This window comes from Anolis sagrei, chromosome 5 (genome assembly GCF_037176765.1).
Source record: "Anolis sagrei isolate rAnoSag1 chromosome 5, rAnoSag1.mat, whole genome shotgun sequence".
Lineage (NCBI taxonomy): Eukaryota > Metazoa > Chordata > Lepidosauria > Squamata > Dactyloidae > Anolis > Anolis sagrei.
Genome location: NC_090025.1, coordinates 74,298,645 through 74,321,886, shown reverse-complemented (window position 1 = coordinate 74,321,886; position 23,242 = coordinate 74,298,645). Strand labels below are relative to the sequence as shown.

Below are 23,242 nucleotides of genomic sequence, written 5' to 3'. Positions count from 1 at the left end.
GGTGCTTATTTATAAAGCTATTGTCCTCTGAATTCTGCTATACGCCTGCGAGACGTGGATTATCTACAGATGTCACATGCAACTCCTAGAATGGTTCCATAAGCGTTGCCTCTGAAAAATCCTGCAAATCTCTTGGGAAGACAAGCAGACAAATGTCAGCATGCTGGAAGAAGCAAAGACCACCAGCATTGAAGCGATGGTCCTCTGCCACCAACTCCGCTGGACCAGCCACCATCTCCCAAAGCAGTTGCTCTATTCCACACTTCTTTAATCCTACAATTTCTCAGAAAAAGTATATAATCAAAGGAAAAATCAAAGCTATATTTAGTATATGGATTTGTTTAAAAAGACACAGATTGATGCAAATGCACAAAGGGATCACTTGTTTTGCAGAAATGTTTTGGAGGGACATGTTGTATAACTGCAAACCCAGCGCCATGGAAAGCAGAGCGGAATGAATGACCTTTGAGCTGCTGTAGGAAAACAACAACACCAGCTGTATAGGCAGAGACAGTATCCGTTCAGTCTGAATGTGCTTTGAAATGAACCCTTCCTCAAGGGAGGTGGCCTTGACTGTTAAGTCAGACCATTAGACTGGCTCACCTTCTCAATACTTATGGCCCAAACCCCCCAGATGTTGATAAGTGCACCTGTTCAAAAGACTGGAACAAACTGATGGATTATTTTCATATGACAACTATTTTATTTTATTTCCCCTTCTCTCAACAGAACAAGATGTTCTGAATCTTCTTTCAGATGATAATTCAGAAGGCCTCAGTTTACTGGATCTATTGAGCTTTACCTACCAAGTTGCCCGGGGAATGGAATTTTTAGCGTCAAAAAATGTGAGTATCTAACTGTGAACCCTTGCATTTGTCTACTAATAGCTTGGTCCAGTTGAGTTCAGAGTGATTTGCTTCCAAGTTAAGTGGAGAGCAGACTACAGCTTAATGAAGCCATTGCCTGATTTTGAGCTATGTTTATTTGTGAAACTTAAACATCTGTGATAATAGAAAGAGCCAGAAAGAGCCATACTGGTAGTCAAACACTGATAATCAAACAGTTTGAATACTGGTAGTCAAACTGTTATAGAACTCCAGTATACTGATGACAACGTTGTCTGTGCGCATTCAGAAAAAGACCTACAAGCCACTCTAAACACTTTCACAGAAGCATACGAGAAGCTCAACCTGCCATTGAACATTGAGAAAACCAAAGTGCTCTTCCAGCAGTCACCACCCAATCCCTCTCCAATGCCAGAAATACAGCTTAATGGTGTAACATTAGAAAATGTTGACCATTTCCGCTACCTTGGCAGCCACCTCTCCACAAAAGTCAATATTGACACTGAAATACAATACTGGCTGAGCTCTGCAAGTGCAGCATTTTTCCGAATGAAGCACAGAGTCTTTGAGGACCAGGACATCCGTAGGGATACCAAGGTGCTTATTTATAAAGCTATTGTCCTCTGAATTCTGCTATACGCCTGCGAGACGTGGATTATCTACAGATGTCACATGCAACTCCTAGAATGGTTCCATAAGCGTTGCCTCTGAAAAATCCTGCAAATCTCTTGGGAAGACAAGCAGACAAATGTCAGCATGCTGGAAGAAGCAAAGACCACCAGCATTGAAGCGATGGTCCTCTGCCACCAACTCCGCTGGACCAGCCACCATCTCCCAAAGCAGTTGCTCTATTCCACACTCAAGAACGGAAAACTGAATGTTGGTGGGCAGGAAAATAGATTTAAAGATAGACTCAAAGCCAACCTTAATAATTCTGGCATAGACACCGAACTGGGAAGCCCTAGCCCTTGAGCGCTCCAGCTGGAGGTCAGCTGTGACCAGCAGTGCTGTAGAATTTGAAGAGGCATGAATGGAGGGCAAAAGAGAGAAATGTGCCAAGAGGAAGGCACATCAAGTCAGCCCCAACTGGGTCTGCCTTCCACCTGGAAACCAATGCCCTCACTGCAGGAGAACATGCAAATGAAGAATAGGGCTCCACAGTCATCTACGGACCCACCGTCAGGACACAATTCTACTCGGACAACAAGGGATCGCTCTAAGTGGAATTTAAACATCTATGCTAATAGAAAGAACCAGAAAGAGCCATACTGGCAGTCAAACACACAACATGAAAACAATTATTTATTTCTTCAATCAATTTCTTTCATTGGTTTTGCAGTCTGCGCATTTACAAATGGGTATCCATGCCAATCAGAATGAAATATAAAGCAAACAGCCAGTCCCTAGAAACAATAAAACCAAGTGCAATTAAATAATATACAATGTCACTTATACATAGGAAAAAAATACATTACAGCTTTCTCTTCAAACTGGTGCCCTCCAAATCACTACTCTCTGAATTTACCACTTGCACCATGGACACCACAACACATCTGGAAAGCAGGTGTTCTTTTAAAAAGATCATTATGTGGTTTAGCTGTATTCCATGTATTTGGAAAGCTGCATTGAGTCACATTCTTTGAAAAAGGCAGCATATAAATAAAGTGGTTGGTTGATTGGTTGAACAACCCAAGGCTGGAATGGTCAACAATTCAGAGTCCCTCTCCAACAGCCTTAATGTATCGAATGTACAAGTTATTATAACATGCTTTTTTTATATCTGCTTATTTCATTATTAATGTCCCCTGCTTTTTGTTCTGACATTGGTCTAAATCCAATTTTACATGAGAGAAGTGAAAATCTCCACTAATGCAGTTACATCGAGTTAAATCTTTGCAAATAGAGTTCTGAAAAGCCATCAATCTTTGCACTAATTGCCGTTTCTGGGTAGTCTTCAAGGGCAGTCCCACAAAGAGTGCATTACAGTAGTCCAGTCTAGATGTAGCTAAAGCATGGACCATTGTGGCCAAGTCTGGCATTTTGAGGTACAGTCACAGCTGGCGCACAAGCTTTAACTGTGCAAAGGCCCTCCCAGCCTGAGGAACTGATACCTGAGCTTCTAGCATTAGTGATGAATCCAGAAGAACCCCTAGACTGCAAATCTGTGTCCTCAGGGGGAATGTAACCCTTTGAGCACAAGTTGCTACCCTATACCCTGATTGGCCTCGTGACTGATCATGAGGAACTCTGTCTTGTCTGGATTAAGCCTCAGCTTGTCGGTCCTCATTCAGTCCATTACAGCTGCCAGGCACCTGACCAGGATCTGGGAAGCTTCCTTGGATTGTGGTGGAAAAGAGTAGTAGAGTTGTGTGTCATCTGTGTAGAAATGGCACCCAGATCCAAAACTTCAGATGACCTCACCCAGAAGCTCCTTGTAGATGTTGAAAAGCATGGGGGGGGGGGGGGAAGAGAATATAACCTTGTGGGATCTCACAGGTCAATGGCCACATGCTATGGAAAATAGATATTTTATTGATGGGATCTGTAGATCTCTCCCTGTCTTTATCTCTGTGTTTTGGAGTGGGTTCTAGAAAGCTATGCGTTTTCTCAGAAGCATATCTTCAAGATGAAATGCATCTCCAGCTGGAGTGAATATTTCATACTGAAAACATCTTTTTAAAAAAATAATTTTTATTGAAAACATCTAGAAAGATTTTATATACATAAAAGAGGTGGAACAATATGAGAAAGAAAAGTGGGAAATGAAGATATATAGAGCTCAACAACAATTACAACTATAAGAAAAGAAAAAGAAAAAAAGGAGTCTCTTTGAACTTCCATTCTAAGAGATTGCAAATATACATTGCTTTCTGTTTATAAAGAAATAAGGATAATAATTAAAACAAAATAGAGGATGAAGATAAAAGTCACTTATTTTTCCAAATTATCTGCTTAATTTTTATCTTTTTCATATTCTTCAAAAGCCTTCCAGTTGGTTTGTTTTATTGGGCAACCCGAGGTCTTTAAAAAAAATACCTTAGTTTTTCCATGTCTTTAATCTCTCTTAATTTGCTTATCCAATTATCAATGTCTGGTATCTCCTCCAATTTCCAAAGTTTTGTGTAGGAGATCCTCGCTGCTGTAGTCCTGTATGTGAATAAAATATCATTGTTTGAGTCTAAACATCTTGAAATGTCCTCTGCCCCCCTTTTTGGATGATTTTTCCATTTTCAATAGTTATAATAAGGATCATTCCTGTTTGTTTATTATACTGTTAAGGGCCATAAACATGACAAGAGTTTCATTATTGTAACTCCTATTAATGTAATCCATTTGTTCTGCAGTGTGTGCACCGTGATTTGGCGGCAAGGAATGTCCTCCTGGCTCAAGGAAAAATTGTGAAGATCTGTGACTTTGGTCTGGCTAGAGATATCATGCACGATTCAAACTATGTCTCCAAAGGAAGCGTATGTATTCTTGCATTTCTTTGCTAAAAGGGGCAGAAAAGGGAGTCAGGGGCAAAGCATCTTTCCCCTTGTAAGGCCAAAGGGAGTGGTAGCTGTGTTCCTTTGGCATCACTGTTGGCATCATTTTGAGAACTTGTTAAAAGGAAGCAAGTCAGCTTCCAAACTGAAACGGTGGAGAAATAAGAAACAAAACTGGTGTACCTCATATCTATTCCACAGAAAGGGCCGTATCAAGAGGGGGCAAGGTGGGGATTAAGGGATTAAGGGTTCTAACACCCCCGAAATGGTTCTAACCCCCCCCCCCCCGAAACCTGGTTTACTCAATAATTTTAACTAGTTAACCACAGAATCATAGAATCAAAGAGTTGGAAGAAACCCCATGAGCCATCCAGTCCAACCCCCTGCCAAGAAGCAGGAATGTTGCATTCAAATCACCCCTGACAGATGGCCATCCAGCCTCTGTTTAAAAGCTTCCAAAGAAGGAGCCTCCACCACACTCCAGGGCAGAGAGTTCCACTGCTGAACGGCTCTCACAGTCAGGAAGTTCTTCCTCATGTTCAGATGGAATCTCCTTTCTTGTAGTTTGAAGCCATTGTTCCTTGTCCTAGTCTCCATGGAAGCAGAAAACAAGCTTGCTCCCTCCTCCCTGTGACTTCCTCTCACATATTTATACATGGCTATCATAGTTGTGAGTAAACTATCCCATAGCTCAGGATATTTTCCCATGCACCATTGTGTTATAGCACAGATATTTTGTAGCAAACAAACACAAATCTTTTGGTGCAAGGATTGTATATTCAGTTTTTTACTGAGGAATTTTGGATGAAATAAAGAGGACACTGAATGATGCACATTTGTATGCATTTAACAAGAGTTTTCTGATCAACATATCAGTTCTCAGTACTGTCTTCACAACCTCTCCAACTGGCATAAAACAGTTCACAAATTACAGTTAAATTTTATTTTGCTAGTAAGGCTATCCTATCTTGGCTTAAGAAGATTCAGTTTATATATGATGTCTCTCAGGTTGCAATTAACAGTGAAGAAGATTGCTGCAGGCCTTAACAATCTAAAAACATTTCTTCTGATATACTAGATTGTATACATTGATTTTGATCCATTTATTTATTTATTTATTTCCAACATTTGTACCCTACCCTTCTCAACCCTGAAGGGGGACTTAGGGCGGCTTACAATTCGATGCCGACACATACAGAATTCATCTAAAATATATCAACATTACACATTAAATAAAACTATTAAATTAAAATCCATTTTAAAAACATTATTCACAACCATTTAGCCAAATTCAATCCAATTCAGCATCCCAATGTCAAGAGCCTATCCATTGGAATTCCTATCAAGCCTGCTCCCCAAATGCCTGGCCCCAGAACCATGATTTTTCCTGAAAGAGAGGAGGGCTAGACCTAATATCGCTGGGGAGGGTGTTCCAGAGGCGGGGGGCCACCACAGAGAAGGCCCCATCTCCGTCCCCGCCAAATGTGTTTGCGGAAAAGGTGGGACTGAGAGCAGGGCCTCCCCAGATGATCTTAAAGTCCAAAGCGGGACATAGAAGGAGATGTGTTCGGACAAGTAAACTTGTCTTCTTCATCCAAGCTTTTTTCTTCTTCAAAACCTCTGTATGGTTTTTAAAAGTCCTTGTAAATTCATTTATCAACCAGATGATTCTGAATTAGTTTTTGTGCAGATAATGTTTGACTGTCTTTCAATAGGGAACAATTACTACATTTCTATTTGTTTCCATGTGACAAAATGATACTCAAGACTTGTAACCACACTACAGTCTCAGTGCAAAATACATGCTAGCAAATTACTTAAACCAGAAAAGAAGCATCATTGCTCTTTTAAATAATACCAATCTGCTGTGTGCTTTTGAAGTCTTCAGTTGTCTTTGGATGTGAATGGAGATTTAATATCTCTGGCTATTTTTTGTTTCCTCCTCCTCCTAAAAATCCTTATTTTTAAATAGTCTGGTGGTGATAATCTGCTTTTTAATTGCATGTTAATCAGTTCTTACTATCTTTTTTAATTCTTTCAGACCTTCCTTCCAGTGAAGTGGATGGCACCTGAGAGCATTTTTGACAACCTATATACAACATTAAGTGATGTTTGGTCTTATGGTATTCTGCTCTGGGAAATATTTTCTCTTGGTAGGTACTCAAAACAGTTTTCTATTATTGAATTAACAGGAAACTATGTGGAATCTTGGCCAGGGATGGGGAGTTGTATGAGCTTCCAGTTGTCACTGGACTCCAGTTTCCATCATCCCTGCAAAGTAGTCATTTTGGCTGGGGCCATGGGTGCTGGGAGCAGGCAAGGTAGTCACCTACCTGTTCTCCCCTGGAATCCTTAATTTATGTTATTATTGTAATGAACAGAGATTCACATCCAGTAGGTGATTTAAAGTGTTTGTTAAGACTATTCTGTCTGATGTTCTGGATGTCAGATTTGAACTCTCTGCACTGATTTAAAGAAGAGGCAAGCAGACAGTTCAAAAGGATGCTGTTTGCTCTGAATCAATAATGCTACTTTAGCAAATTTTCCAAAACTAAAAATACGGATCTCCTTGAAGAATGTTGACATAAACCTTGCCTATGTAAGATCTTGATATTGGTATAGTTTTATAGCAAAAGACTTGCATGTTATGGTCTCCAAGCTTTCTTTACTGTACTAATTACCCTATTAAGATAAGTTAGCTTAAATTATAGTGTCAGGAAGAGGACAGGGGTACTTCTTTCCCCCAGAATGACATAATTCTGAAATTCTCTTGGCTTAAAAAAAACCCAAGAAAACAAGTAACTTGGAACTTGAGGTATGGAACTTGTAGCAAGGTGTATGGCCATTGTTCTAGTGATTTGTTTTGTAAACAATTATGTTGGATCTACAATATTCTTTGCACTATACCCTTTATAGCCTTTTCACAGCCTTTTTAGTATTTCTGGTTATTGGTCTTTGTCGAGCATTGTTTTGATGGACTTTCAATGCTGTTGTTTTGTTTCTTGTATTATTTATTTGTGTTTTATTTGGATTCTTATATTTTACTATCTTTTTATTTTATTGTGGTTTTTTAATGGTTTGTTTTGCTTTTATGTCTTGTGGACATTCTGTCCCATATGTAAGCCACCCCGAGTCCCTTCAGGAAGATGGTAGTGGGGGATAATAATAAAATTTTCATTATTATTATATATTTCCATTGACATCAACTATTGACAGTCTAAAAAGACAAGTTTCACACTGTATAAAATAAAGTTTTGTTATGGTTTCTTGAATACTTGATAGCATTTTCTTTTGCTTGGCTTTCAGGTGGCACCCCGTATCCTGGCATGATGGTTGATTCTACATTCTATAACAAAATCAAGAGTGGATATCGAATGACAAAACCTGACCATGCTACCAGTGAAGTGTATGTGTTCTCTTTGACTCTTCCTTGTATGACAATATCACTGTTTCAAAGAAAAAATGGGACATAATATATTTGGAACACTTGGATTCAGTCAATCCCATCTCGGTGGTGGCCCCCCGCCTGTGGAATGCACTCGCTGGGGAAATTAGGTCATCTTCATCCCTCCTCTCCTTTAGAAAGAAGTTAAAAATGTGGATGTGGGACCAGGCCTTTGGGTAATCTATGCAGACTTTGACTATGACAATGATGACAATTGCTATGGAAACGGATTATGGGCAAGCTTGATGGACTTTCCAGTCTATTGAATTCGGCTAGACAATAGCCACTAGGCTGGTTTATTTTTGTAGATTTTATTGTATTAATTTGATGTTTTTAGCTATTTATAAATTATTGGGTTTGGTATGTATTTATTGTGTTTTTTGTAGGCATCAAATATGTGCCGGTTGGAAGCTGCCCTGAGTCTCCCCGCAGGGGGTTGAGAAGGGTGGGGGTACAAATATCAATAATAATAATAATAATAATAATAATAATAATAATAATGCCATTTGAAGCATCTTATCTCAGCTTCTCTAGGACTGAAGGGGTTTTTTTGGGGGGGGGGAGAAGAAATTAGAACTCAGAATTCAGCTGTGCATGATGTGATTGACTTCCCATCACAAACAGTTTAGTTTTAAGAAAGAAAAAAGCTTTTTTAAAAAGAGTAAGATGACAAATGAACAAATTAATATAGTAATAACAAGAAGAAGAAGAAGAAGAAGAAGAAGAAGAAGAAGAAGAACAACAACAACAACAACAACAACAACAACAACTTTATTTTTATACCCCACCTCCATCTCCCTTAAGGGACTCTGGGCGGCTTACAAAGGGACAAGCCCAGGGAGCACAAAGTTAAAAACATAACACAATAAAATAGCATCAAAACAAAACCAAATAAAAACGTATCAGAATAAAACATAACATCATAAAAACAGTACCATACAGAACGATAAAAATGCTGAGTTCAGAAGCTCTGGGTTTGTGCAAATTCCTAGATAGAGCTAAGGAAAGTGATAAAATGCTAGAACTTAGGTAACATTAGGACAATTCTTTGGCACTGCCTAGTCAAAGGCACAGCAGAACATTCATGTTTTTAGGTTCTTGTGGTAGGTGGAGAGGGTAGGTGTCAGTCTAATCTCCCTAGGGAGAGAGTTCCAGAGCCGGGGGGCCACCACTGAAAAGGCTCTCTCCCCTGTCCCTACCAACCAAGCTTGAGACAGAGGCGGAAGTGAGAGAAGGGCCTCCCCAGATGATCTTGGGGTACATATTGATTCATAGAGGAAGATGCGATCGCGAAGATAGGCAGGTCCTGAACCATTTTGAGTTTTGTGGGTAATCACCTGCACTTTGAATTAGGACCAGAAACTCATTGGCTATTCTGAGACTTAAAAAGAGTGGTTGTCATATGTAAACTATTTGGAACAGAAGAGTCAGTGGACTTTTGTTTTGGAATTGCAAAGGTGAACTTATCATTCACGTCTATCTTTTGCAGTTAGATCTATCTTTTCAGCCGGTATTATGTTGTTAGTTCATCTTTGAAATTCCCAGATGATTAAGTTATTTTCCTCCATTTTGTTCACAGGTATGACATCATGGTAAAATGCTGGAACAGTGAGCCTGAGAAGAGACCCTCTTTTTACCACTTGAGTGAAATAGTTGAGAATCTTTTGCCTGGAGAATACAAGAAGGTTTGTCTGAAGAAATTAAGCTTTTTAAAATCTCAGAAGAATTTGCTCCGCATCACATGGGTGGAATCGTTGCTGCCTAGCTTCCCTCTATACTTGTCCCCATCTTAGATAATGAGAACATGGGTAGTCACCTATGTTCTCAGGGCACCATCCTACGATGCTTCCAGGATGGAGTGCCACTCGAAATAGCCCTGTGTCATATGATGAGCTCTGGCAGGCTCTGACCTGGCTCCATCCTGGAAGTATTATAAGACAGGGTAAAAGCCTCATGTGATGAGGTCATTAATCATATTTTTCTGCACCTCAAAGAAACTTTATACTTTATATTTTTAAGTTTTATAAATAACAGAGATACAAGACAATGGGATGGTGTATGACCAATATTGCAAAATGTATATTTTTTGGAGCCCCCGGTGGCACAGTAGGTTAAACCACTGAGCTGCTAAACTTGTTGACCGAAAGGCCGCAGGTTTGAATTCGGGGAGCGACATGAGCATCCGCTGTCAGCCCCAGCTTCTCCCAACCTAGGAGTTTGAAAACATGCAAATGTGAATAGATCAATAGGTTCTGCTCCAGCGGGAAGGTAACGGTGCTCCATGCAGTCATGTTGGCCACATGATCTTGGAGGTGTCTATGGACAATGCTGGCTCTTTGGCTTAGAAATGGAGATGAGCACCAACCCCCAGAGACAGACACAACTGGACTTAATGTCAGGGAAAAACCTTTACTTATGTTTATTTTTTCAGAGTTATGAGAGAATTCACTTGGATTTCCTGAAGAGTGACCATCCTGCTGTGACACGCATGCGAGCAGACTGTGACAACACCTACATTGGTGTTACTTACAAAAATGAAGACAAACTGAAAGATAGGGAGAGCGGCTTTGATGAGCAAAGACTAAGTGCTGACAGTGGCTACATCATTCCTCTGCCGGATATTGACCCTGTCTCAGAAGATGAACTTGGCAAAAGGAACAGGCATAGGTAAACACTGAAAAAAAAACATCATCGCCATTTTAATTCTGATGTCATAACCCACACAAAGAAGCAGACCTGGAATAGGCATGATAATGGAGTTCATTCACTAATTCTTGATTAATGCTAAATATTGTTGCCATTTACACAATAAATTGACTGATCAATTTATTTAAATATTTATATGCACAATGTGCATAGAACCAACTGGTCTTCTGGACTTCTATAATATTCAGCAAGTGATGAGGGCCTTTTCAAGATTTGCCACTTCCAGGATTTCTTATATGTGTGTATGTTCACCCCATGGTTTCCTTGATTTCTTATTAAGACTAGATGTTAGGGCTGGGCGATTTCGTTCATTAATTTTGTAATTCGTTATTAATTCGTTATTTTTTTTATAACGAAGCAATATTGAACCATTTAGGAGCAACTAAAAAATGAAACGAATTTTTTCAATTCGTTTCGTAATTGTTTCGTAATTGTTTCGAAATCGATTCGTAATTGATTTGAAATTGTTTCGTTATTATTTCCGCATGTCTGGTGCAAGTTTTAGGGTTGCTGTTTGTTTTCTCAGTGAAAAATAAATAAATTATCACACCAACAGTCAACAACAGAGGGAGAGGGAAGCTTCCTGTCCCGTTTGGAGGTTTTTTTAGCGTATTGCGCTATCGCGCCCGCCATTAACGAATCGATTCGTAATTGTTTTGAAATCCATTCGTAATTGATTCATAATTTACGAAATTTCGTAAATAACGAAATTATTTTAAGGAAAATTTCGGAATTCTTTTAAAAATCGAAACGCAAACCCCCCCTAAAAACGAATCGAGTTTAGAAACAAATTTTTCCGTGGTTGCCCAGCCCTACTAGATGTGTGTTAGAATTCCTGTGCCCTGCATGAAGTGACCATGCAGCTTAGAACAGAGCCTTGGAATAATCCACCACTGCACAAGAATCTTCTGTGGTATACACAAGTTTTCTGGCAAATGGCTAGAGATTCGTTGCTAGCTTGCTAGGAAGTAGATTTAGGGGTGTGTGAGAAAGTTTGCAATAGGGGTGACCCCCCTCCACCTCCCATACCATGGGTTCTGCATCCATGGTTCAAAAATATTTAGATAAGTGCATTGCCCGACTTACTGGGCCTGTTGCGGCCGGGGGGGGGGGTGCCCTCTCGCCGGCCATATTGGTATGCAGGGGGCTTCTTCCTCCCAGAAACCCCCTGTGCGGAGGGAAGATTTCCCGCCACTGGGGTGGTGGGCACCGCCCTTGTCTTCTGGTTAGCCGGGGATGACCACGCCCTTTGCCTGGCAGCCCTTATAGGGTTGCCCTGGGCCCTTCACAGGCACCTTGCCTGTTTTGCTTGTCCATCTCACCCGCCCTGCATGATGGTTGTGGGTTGTTATTGTTGCCATAGGTTTCGGCATTAACTCATCACAACTTGGGTCGGTGTGCGGCATGGGCCCTGGATCTGTATCTCTCCCCCCCCCCCCAGCAGAAGGAGGGGATGTCCGATAGTCCCAGAGGTACCAAGCTTTGTTGCCCAGTATTGTGCCAGTGGCACTCTGGCGTGTATAGCGGTATCGGTCAGCAGCAGGCTGACCGATCATGATCCAGAACCCATGTCTGGCTGCCAACCTCGTGCTCTGCTCCTGGAATCAATAAACAAGTTGTGGCCATTTTCTTCCCTACTCTGTGTTTGTGTTGTCTTTGGGTTTGTCAGCAAGAGGTGTGTCGCCCCTCCATGCGCAAAACTTCTTTATAATATCAAAGCTTGATTTTGCCATGTTCAACTGTATAGGTATAACCCAGGCATGGGCAAACTCGGCCCTCCAGGTGTTTTGAACTTCAACTCCCACTGGCTGTTAAGAATTGTGGGAGTTGTGGTCCAAAACACCTGGAGGGCTCAAGTTTGCCCATGCCGGGTGTAACCTGATATATCCTCCTGCAATTTCACAGATCCGTGGGTTCTCTCTGGTACTTTTGTGAATTGTTTGGCATTTTATGTAAGATATGCCATTTTATTGTGCCACTGTATATAATGGGACTTCTGGAGGTTTTTAATCAAAAGCAGAATGACCATCTGTTGGGAGCACTTTCATCCCATGCCCTTGTTCCTTGGCTACAATTTGCATTCCCTTGTCTTGTTTACAGTTTAGCCATGTCTTACGGCAGTTGCCACCATAAGTTATTGGGCGTTGCTCTGAGTTTTAAATTGTTGTTTTATGTGTTTTATTTGTATTGTACTGTGTGTTTATTTTATATGTTGTTTTCAGGCACCATGTGTCATATATAAGCTGTCCCAAGTACCTTCAGGGAGATGGAGGTGGGGTACAAAATACAGTTGTTGTTGCCATTTATTTATTTATTTATTTATTTATTTATTTATTTGTCGTGTCAGGGTAACCAGTCAATTGTATTACATTTCTAACAGAACAAAACAAACAAACAAACAAACAGACAAAACACAAAATTTGCAAGTTTGGTAGTTGATTAAATATCCTTTGACCAGTATTTGGCCACTTGGAGTGCCTCTGGTGTTGCTGCAAGGAAGTCCTCCATTGTGCATGTGGCAGGGCTCAGGGTGCATTGCAGCAGGTGGTCAGTGGTTTGCTCTTCTCCACACTCGCATGTTGTGGATTCCACTTTGTGGCCCCATTTCTTGAGGTTGGCTCTGCATCTCGTGGTGCCAGCGCCTTCCAAGTCACCCAGTCTTCTGTGTGCCCAGGGGAGAGTCTCTCATTTGGTATCAGCCATTGGTTGAGGTTCTGGGTTTGAGCCTGCCACTTTTGGACTCTTGCTTGCTGAGGTGTTCCAGCGAGTGTCTCTATTTCTAGATTTAAGTCGTTGAGGTGCTGGCTGATACCCAAACAGGGGATGAGCTGGAGATGTCTCTGCCTTGGTCCTTTCACTATTGGCTGCTACTTCCCGGCGGATGTCAGGTGGTGCAATACCGGCTAAGTAGTGTAATTTCTCCAGTGGTGTAGGGCGCAGACACCCCGTGATAATGTGGCATGTCTCATTAGCTGCTGCTGCTATTATTATTATTATTATTATTATTTGTTCCTACATGGCAGGAGGTTGGACTGGATGATCCTGGGGTTTCTTCCCACTCTAGGAATCTATGATTCAATGACATGAGCACCCATGAATTTTAGTATCAAAGAGGGACCTGAAACCAAAACCTGGTGGATATTTCAGAGTGTGCTTTTAGCATTCTAATTTCCTTGATGGTCTTCTTTTACAGTTCCCAGACCTCTGAAGAAAGTGCCATTGAAACTGGATCCAGCAGTTCTACTTTTGTCAAGCGAGAGGATGAAACAATTGACGACATCGACATTATTGACGACATTGGCATGGATTCCTCAGAATTGGTTGAGGACAGCTTCCTGTAATCCTGAAGGAAGGAGTGGACATCCTTTGAGCTGTGTGAAGTGGGAAACGAAAGCTCAGCGACTCATGGACTTTTGACTCCTTAAGGAAAACCACTTTAAAATAAATGCCAGGTGGCCTCACAGGGGACACAGAGGTCTCGCTGGTTCGTGGAACAAGACCAAGCATTTGGAAACTGGTTTTGAAGTGTGTCAGTAGCATCTCAGTATTGTTTGCAGTTTCAATAGACAGGTGGATAAAGGAAAAGGCCACGGACAATCCCGTTTGTATTTCAGGGGCATTCACAATGGATATTATTTCCACTATGGAGAAACACCACCAACGAAACAATGTAAATACGCCATTTTTACCTGGATATTTTGTGGAATATGCCTTTTTTAAAAGACCACTCATGACGTCTTTGTTTTTTGCTTCCTTCAGTCTCATTACAAGCTGCTGTTGAACTATCACATGAGATGAAGTACCTGTTAAAAAAGAAACCACTTTTGAAACTCAAAGGGATCGGTACTATACAATATTTTACCTTTTACAGCTAATGCAAACAAGGGAAATAAGAGGAAATTACAAAACTTAATACAATAGCTTAGGAAATGAAGTGAGATTCTTCGTAACCATAGAGGAATAGCTGTTACCTGTTACTACTGTTCTCAGTATCACTAAGTATAGTTTATAACTACTCCTTGTCATACATTAAAAGCACAGTACATAAAAACTTTACTAACAAACTAAAGTGTTTTAGATTTAAGGGTTTGCAAAACAGAACTCTTCTATTTGACTCTTAATGGTTTTGGTAAATTAAAAGTAGATTAGGAAATAGGAAAAACTAACTGATTCTATGGAATCCAGATGTGTTTTACTATCCTTTAGTAGAATGGCTTTCTGAATACAATGGATTGATATGCTAGTGATTCCTCCTTTGATTCAGCAGAACTCTTCGAAATCTCAAGTTTATTTTTAGACTTCCATTTGCAACCAGGTTTTTCAAGTTATTGTACAATAGATGCGTGTGGCTAATCAATCAATAGCAAGGCTGCTTGAAGCATTTAAGAAATACACTGCACATCTGAAAGTTTGTTTTGGGTTTACATGTGGCAAATTGATTTGATACACCAAATAGTCTTTCTGAAAACGCTTCTTTCTGAGCCTGTGATTTCTAATTATGTAGGTATAGCTATTTGGTGGGTATGTGTGCTTTCACATGCAAAAGTTCTAGTTTTAGCATTGAGTTTCAACAGAAATGTAACTGGATCCTGCGGTCTTTGTCAAGTTCCCCTAACTGTTCAAAGGGAAGAGGTCTTTTCAGTGGCTGCATTGGGCATTGACTCAGGAGTAAAGCAATTCTAAAGGCCTCCCCATGCATTACACTATGGAGCAGGGAGTACTATATACACAATTAGGGTGTAGGATTAAATGCATCTCTTTCCTGTATGTGGCAAAAATCTCTCATTGTAATATGGAGAATGGTACTTGGCACCATTTGAACTATTTTCAATCTTTTATCCATTTTCAAGCAAGCTGTCTTTGCTTAACCTGTATTATGTATGATAGTGTAACTTTGACAAAATTGTTTATGCTTTCTTGTGCAGTGCTGGTCATGTTTACTCAGAAATACCATCTGGCTGACTGGGACTTATTCCCAACTGTTTGATTACCATTGAAACCATAGGCTGTAATTTCATTCCAAAGTCTTTGAAAATAATCAGCAAGAATCAGACTGTGAACAAAGGAAGAGCCTTTTTTCTCAACCTTTTTTTGACCAAGGACCACTTGAACAGGGACCACTTTGACCAGGGACCACTCTCCAACATTAATAGTAGGGTTACGAGTGAGTTATTGATCAACGTTAGATTTGATTTGGTTATTTGGGATGCTGATTCAGAAAATTGCATTGGATAGACCACATCAGATCTAGTTTCTGATACAGAACATATGCCATCCAGTAGTCACCATATGCTTGCTCATAGAAAACCGTATTTAGTAGGCCTCGGCACTATAAGAGGTTTTTACGAGACCAGTCGCTCTCATTGCAATGGTGTAGTAACTATGAGGTCGCAGACCATATTTTAGTTCTTGTGGACCATTGGTGGTCCACGGATACAAGTTGGGAACCACTGCTACAAAGTAACTTGGCTCATTCTCAGAGGCATGCTTTTCATAGCACTACACACAAGATGCAGACCAGTTACTGAAATCCTGTAACAGATATAATGCCTTGCATTCACTTAGTCTTGCCAAAATCTGGCTCTGTATGGAGGTCTGCTGGATTTACTATGAGATATGTGGTTCCTAGTTATTCCTTTAGTACAACATATATGATCAGTTGGCCAGGGTGAGTAACCACTTTATGTAACAAACTCGTTCATCAATTATTGCAGTTGTGACTCAATAATTTACTAATATGTTGGTCAAAGGACTAACATATTAATACAGCATGTGATAGAAAGGGCCCCGAGAGGACTAAACAATGCAGTGGAAAACAATAGTTTGGACTGGGTCAATGTTGACATAGTGAATAATCAATCACAACTTAGCATGAACCTATCAAGTGATGCTTTGGTGTGATTCATGGAAGAGACCTCTGTTTGTTGTGCACAAGTATCAGGCATGATCCTGCTAACCTCAAGTTCTGGAAGTCTATCTAATTTTAGGGGAAGATATTTAGGGAGGTGTTCAATCATCTCCCACTGAAATCTATGGGATTTAAATGCATATTTGTACATCTGATTTCTGCACACGGGGTTATTTATAGTGGTAGACTGCCATGTCCAGGTCTTCTGTATACCTAGCACTGGTAGTATCCCTACTAAACCAAGTTCCATTCACTGCAAATGTGTTACTGCAGTGGTTGGAAAGGACTTACAAAAACCTTCCTCACATTTGTATTTATCAAGTGGTTTCTCATGCCTTCCTGCACATGGTTTAGGTCAGTGGTTCTCAGCCTGGGTCCCCAGATGTTTTTGGCCTACAACTCCCAGAAATCCTAGCTAGTTTACCAGCTGTTAGGATTTCTGGGAGTTGTAGGCCAGAAACATCTGGGGACCCCAGGTTGAGAACTACTGGTTTAGGTTGTCACCTGTTTAATCAACGTTGATATTTTACAGGCCACTAAGGGCCCTTCCACACAGCCCTATATCCCAGAATATCAAGGCAGAAAATCCCACAATATCTGCTTTGAACTGGGTTATCTGACTCCACACTCAGATAATGTGGGATATAGGGCTGTGTGGAAGGGCTCTAAGCTAGCAGTGATAGTCTTGCATTATTCTTCATGTTACTGACTTTATCCTGTGCTTGTGTTAATCCAAAATGTGCATAACTTGCTTTCTGTATGCATAGATCATACTGCCAATTTTACAATACCCATCTCTTCATTCTATAAGCTATCAAATGAATATATATGTCTTTAACATCTGCATCACAGCAGGGAAAGAATTGTGTATCACGATCTGCTCTCTCATGCCACTCAGGCCCAACACCTTTTGGAATGTAACTATTGTGGATGGGGACCAAACTATAGGTGTGGACCAAAATACTTATTAGATTTATTATCTTAAGGGAATTACATTTCTTGCAATACTGCAATGGACTGCACTTTGGAAAACTTTACAAAGCCAAGAATTGATGTAGGAGGTACCTCTTGAACTAAGTCTGCATCCCACATCCACTTTTTTTTTCAGTGGGGGAATAGGACCGCACACTTAGTTGTTCAATACTAATCTGGAAAACCACAAGAATCCTGGATTTTATTACGTTAGTGACTATTTGATGTTAATCTTCCTACTATTTTCTGTGTTGTGACTCTATTTTGAGAAGGAAAAAAACACCACCCAACTCGTCTGTTCCACATTCATATGATGACAATCGAATTTTGCCTGTGAAATATGACTTTCCCATTTTGAATGGTCAACTTTAATCCTTTAAATGTGGTCTGCAAATGTATAAAACAGTCCTATGATATAATGAGGGACATAAGATGAGGTGATGTTATACATCAATATGTATATATGTATTTTTATATCAATTTTGAGAAGTACTGCCAAACATTTATAACAAGCTGTATCACTGCCTTTGTTAATTTTTTTTTACTGTGATATACTCCGCAGGCACGCTGTTGCACTTTTAAATGTCCAAAATTTATATTGTAGAATGAGAAAAGCGAGTAAGAGAGGCCAAGGTGGCGATATTGTGAAATATATGAGAACAAGCTAGAATGAGTTGCCATAGGTACAAAATGTAATGCAAATGCCCCATTCGTATTTTTGTCTTTTAAAAAAACATGTAAATTGAGATCTTTATATTTCAATAAATGATATATAATTTAAAGATATTTAAGCGGGTTTTACTCTTGCTCAAAGCAGAACATTTCATTTCATAGAACCCTATCTTAAGCATGGTTGAATTTAGTTTACTTGCTTTAAAATACAATAAATGGTGATTGCTGATAGAAAACATTTTCAATCAGAGGGTCAATAAACATAAATGAACTCCATGATCCATAAATGCCTATGCATGTTAATTCATAAACCCAATTCAGATGCACACAGCAGTATGTGCACATAGGATGGCAATATTAGGATTTGCTTAATTTAAAAGTAAGTATCTCAGCTTTCGTGTTACTCCTCCTAGGGCAGTAAACAAATCAAATAAAAGAGAGCTAAAAAATAAAATAAAAAAATCCTATAAACAATAAAAACCATAGCAGAAAAATAAAATCAGCTCAGTCAGAATTGTAAAAGTCTGTAAATAAGGTCTTTGCCTGCCTTCAGCAAAAAAAAAAAAAAAGAAAAAGAAGTAAACACAAACCATTCCATATTTTCAAGGAAAACAATCCCAAACTAGGGTGCCAAAACTATATATCTGAAAGGCCTCACTAAAAGCTGCAGTCCTTATTTTCAGAAACCATGAAGATCCTGAAAAAGACCTCAAAGACTAGGTTACTGTGAATTTTCCAGACTGTATGGCCATGTTCCAGAAGCATTCTTTCCTGACATTTCATTCACATCTATGGCGGGCATCCTCAGAGGCTGAGGGGTCCTCAAAGGTTGAGGAAAACTCACAGCAACCCATTGATTCTGGCCATGAAAGCCTTCGACAACACACACCTCCGAGATTGTCGCAATGTTGGAGTTTAGAAAAAATTGCAAGAATCTCCACTTGCAAAATGGGTTGGGTGATTCTGGGAGATTCACATTGGCGGAGGCGAGCCTTTAGGTCACAAAGCATATAGGGCTTCTAAGAGAAGCAACAGAACATTAAACTGTGAATGGAAATGGTCCAGGAGGAACCAGTGAAGATGATTCAGAATAAATGAGGTGGTTCCCATCAGACAGATACCATTAGAAGTCTGTTGGCTTTATTTTGAACTCCAGTTTCTGAGCAGTTCTGAAATGCAGCAACAATGCATTGTGGCTGTAATTTAATCTAGAGGCTATCTAAGGACAGGCTATTAACAGCCACAAGATGTTATAGGTGATCTACCAGACATTGTTATGCTACGCAGGTCTCCAGCAGTGACAAATCTGGATCTTTCCACAACCATGAACCTGATCCTTCAGGGAATTGTAACTCATTTATTATTTATTTACTTAAAACACTTATATTCCTCCCTTCTCACCCCACAGGGGACTCAGGGTGGAGCACAACATATATACAGCAAACATTCAATGCCGGGACATAAAACCATAAATATATACAAACATTAAAATCACTTATATTCCCTTTAAAATTGGCTGGGGCTTTCTTGTGAGCTTTTACCTTGAGACTTTATATCACAGGCTTGAGACACTCTTGTAATAAACGAAGTAACAAAGTTTATTTATAACTTCTGGCTCCAACGCTTATGGTTACATTTGTGTGTTCTGTTACAGTCTTGAGTTTTACATTCAGTATTATCCACTTGGTCAACTTTTATTTATTTATTTATTTATTTATTTATTTATTACTTCGCTTATATACCGCGATTCTCAACCTAATGGTGACTCATTGCGGTGTACACATAAAAAAACAGGTGCAAAATACAACATACAAAAAATAATCCACAGTACATCATTATCAAAACATCACATCAAAAACATCAATATAACTACAAGCCATTCCGAGTCGTCTCATCGTCAAGTTCACAATCCAATACCATTTCCGTTGTTCCATTCCTATGGTCGAGTTACCCGTCATTGCACTACTATTCAAATGCCTTCTCAAACAACCAGGTTTTTAGCTTCCTGCGGAATATCAACAGGGAGGGGGCTAGCCTGATGTCTGCGGGAAGGGTGTTCCTATCAAACTTCAACTGTTTCACATCAACAAATATGTTACTTTTTCATACACTCTTGACAGAACTATATTCTGCCTCAAACAACACTGGAACTTCTTTGTTTTCTTTAAAACTTGAGCTCCATGTTCCTAACTGCTTTTCTCTCACAGAAGTTCCTAACTGTACCTCACAAACAGGAATCCATAACTGATCTTTTCTGACTCTCTAACTACCTATATTTAAACTTAACTCCGCCCCTTTTGGAATGTTCAGCTCTCTTCCCCCAACTGCCATTCTGGCTCAGTGGCCTTTTCAAATCCTGGCCTACACTCATCTGCATACAACCAATCGGCTGCACATATGCAAATTAATCTTGCCTCTACTGTTGTTACCCTATTTGAGCCAAATCTGCCACATTGCAACATAGAGCTATGCATCAAAAATTTAACATAGATCAACAAATTCACTACACTGCCAAACATACCATTATTTCATCTGGATTTTCAGATTTTGCTTCTCATCCATACTATTAATGATCTCAGTTCAATATTTCTACTACCTGCCATAGTTCAGTAAGACTAAATGGACAGCATCCTAATGATACTCTGCTCCAAATCTTTGAATGATCTAATAAAACAATTTACTTCATTTGCATACTTGATATTCCCTTGTAGACTCTCTTCCAAGTATTACTACTGCTCAAAGGGTAATATACAGGTAACATTGTCAAAGCAATTGTATTCATGAGAGAAGCCTCTGACAAGGATGATAAAAATATCAAATCATCCAGGCGTCCTCTGGGCAACGTCCTTGCAGACGGCCAATTCTCTCACACCAGAAGCGACTTGCAGTTTCTCAAGTCGCTCCTGACACAACACAGAGAGACCTATGAACCATAGGAAAGGCTGAGCGAAGGAAGCTGCTTTTGAACTGTGGTGCTGGAGGAAAGTTCTGAGAGTGCCTTGGACAGTGAGAAGATGCAACCAGTCCATCCTTCAAGAAATAAAGCCTGACTGCTCATTGGAGGGAAGGATAGTAGAGGCCAAGATGAAGTACTTTGGCCACATCATGAGAAAAAGGAGTGCTACCAAGGTTCTGCAATCATCACATATAAGTTCTTTCAAGGGCCATCAAATCCAATCCTTTGATCATTGCAGGATCTCCAGCTAAATCATTCCAAGCAGGTAGGCACCAGTTCTCTTTCTGAAACTCTCCAGATAAAGGAGACCCCTCCAAATTTCCAGGCAATTGATTCCAAATCATCCTTCTGTTTCTGAGAAAAGTGAACAATTTTAACTCTGCCCATTTAGCTAGTTTTGACCACTGAGCTTTTGTCTGCCTACCAAAGGTGTTCCATTAAATTACTAAGAGCCAATCTCATGTTTCCATCCTTTGACCACATAAAGTTGGATTTTACAATGTCAGTTTTTATTTAATCTATGACATTGACACACCATGTAGTGTTGTCTTGCTGTTTCACAAACCAGAGCTGACACAGATTTTTTGAACTCCCAGACAGAGTCTAAGAATTATAGCTCAAAAGGTAACACTTCCAGGTTACAAGACACTTTGGACTCCACAAAACTATGACAAGTTTGAGATCTGGATACAGATGCAGCAATAGAAGATTCCCAAATAACAGAATTGCTTTAACATCTTACCCAGAAGATGGTTATATATTTTTTGAAATATCTTGTTTATCAAAGTACTCCCATTTTTAAGACTAACAAACAAACACTCCCAATCAAAACACAGGAAAATAAATATCAGGATATTTAAAATTTGGAGGATTAAACTTTTTTTCAAGATTAGGATAGGGATCATCAGAGGACAATGGGATCTGGATAATAATAATAATAATAATAATAATAATAATAATAATAATAATCTTTATTTATACCCCGCCACCATCTCCCCTACAGGAACTCGGGGTGGCTTACATGAGGCCAAGCCCATACAACAAATTACAATAAAATAAGATACAAGTTACAATAAAATAAACATCACAGAAAAATACTCCTAGGACAAAGACGTTGAGGGGAGCAATAGGTTAAGAATATGTAACTACTCTCCAAAAGCGCATAGTTTTCCCAGCTCTGAATTAAAGCAATTGATAAATAAATCCAATATCCCACATACTACTAAACATGTAGCAAGTATTTTTCTATCTCTCATATACAGCCAAGATCAATAATATGAGGGTTGAATAAAAAGTAATGCCTCCACCTTTGTAACTCCTCAACAGATGGCAGTATTGGTATGTGGCAGGTACTGGCTTGTTCAGTAGACTCTCCTCTACAGTTCCATTTTGATGGGAAGCCTTAGCATTGAACAGTTGTATTGTTAAAGTGCGAAGTATGGAACCCTGCACAGATGGTTGGTCAATGGGCCTTAAGCAACATGCAGTCATTGAATTCTTGACAGCAGAAGGTGTCACCACAAAGGAGATTCATCAGAGAGTGCAAGCTGTTTATGGCGATTGTGTTGATGTGAGTACTGTGCGTCATTGGGCAAGTAAGTTTAAAGATGTTGAGGTGGGAACATCTGACTTGCATGACAAACAAAGAGTTTGATGTCCTGTGACAGCAACTACCGAGTTTCACAAGCAAAAGGTTGACAGATTGATTCAGGAGGATTGTCGTATCACTCAGAGAGAAATTTCAAGCATAATCAGCATTTCACAAGAACGTGTGGGTCACATTATTGTTTTGCTTGGCTATCGGAAGATCTGTCTACGATGGGTAACCAGGATGAGAGTACTGTGAAACCCTGGTTGCTGAAACAGAGTGTTGACTTCTTCTGTGACGGCTTCAGAAAACTTGTTCCTCGTTGGCAGAAATGTATTCATTTGGGTTGTTGTAGGTTTTTTATATGGCCATGTTCTAGAGGCATTCTCTCCTGACGTTTCACCTGCATCTATGGCAAGCATCCTCAGAGGTTGTGAGGTCTGTTGGAACTAGGAAAATAGGTTTATATATCTGTGGAATCACCAGGGTGGGACAAAGGACTCTTGTCTGCTGGAGCTAGGTGTGAATGTTTCAACTGACCACCTTGAATTAGCATTTGATGGCCTGGCAGTACCTGGGGCAATCTTTTGTTGAGAGATGATTAGATGTCCCTGATTGTTTTCCCTCTGTTGTTTTGCTGTTGTAATTTTAGAGTTTTTTTTTAA

General features: G+C 39.8%; 1 protein-coding gene across 2 annotated transcripts in view; it reads left to right on the top strand.

Moving 5' to 3' along the window:
- The window catches only part of PDGFRA (platelet derived growth factor receptor alpha), an 83,336-nt gene extending 65,193 nt beyond the window's left edge, over positions 1-18,143 (top strand). For both annotated transcript variants that reach the window (XM_067468768.1, XM_060778521.2), the window contains exons 17-23: positions 730-845; positions 4,190-4,312; positions 6,372-6,483; positions 7,637-7,736; positions 9,355-9,460; positions 10,207-10,442; positions 13,675-18,143. In XM_067468768.1, the coding sequence (XP_067324869.1) occupies positions 730-845; positions 4,190-4,312; positions 6,372-6,483; positions 7,637-7,736; positions 9,355-9,460; positions 10,207-10,442; positions 13,675-13,822 (941 nt within the window). In that variant the 3' untranslated portion in view covers positions 13,823-18,143. The remainder of the gene's footprint in view (positions 1-729; positions 846-4,189; positions 4,313-6,371; positions 6,484-7,636; positions 7,737-9,354; positions 9,461-10,206; positions 10,443-13,674) is intronic.
- Positions 18,144-23,242: the final 5,099 nt, after the last annotated feature.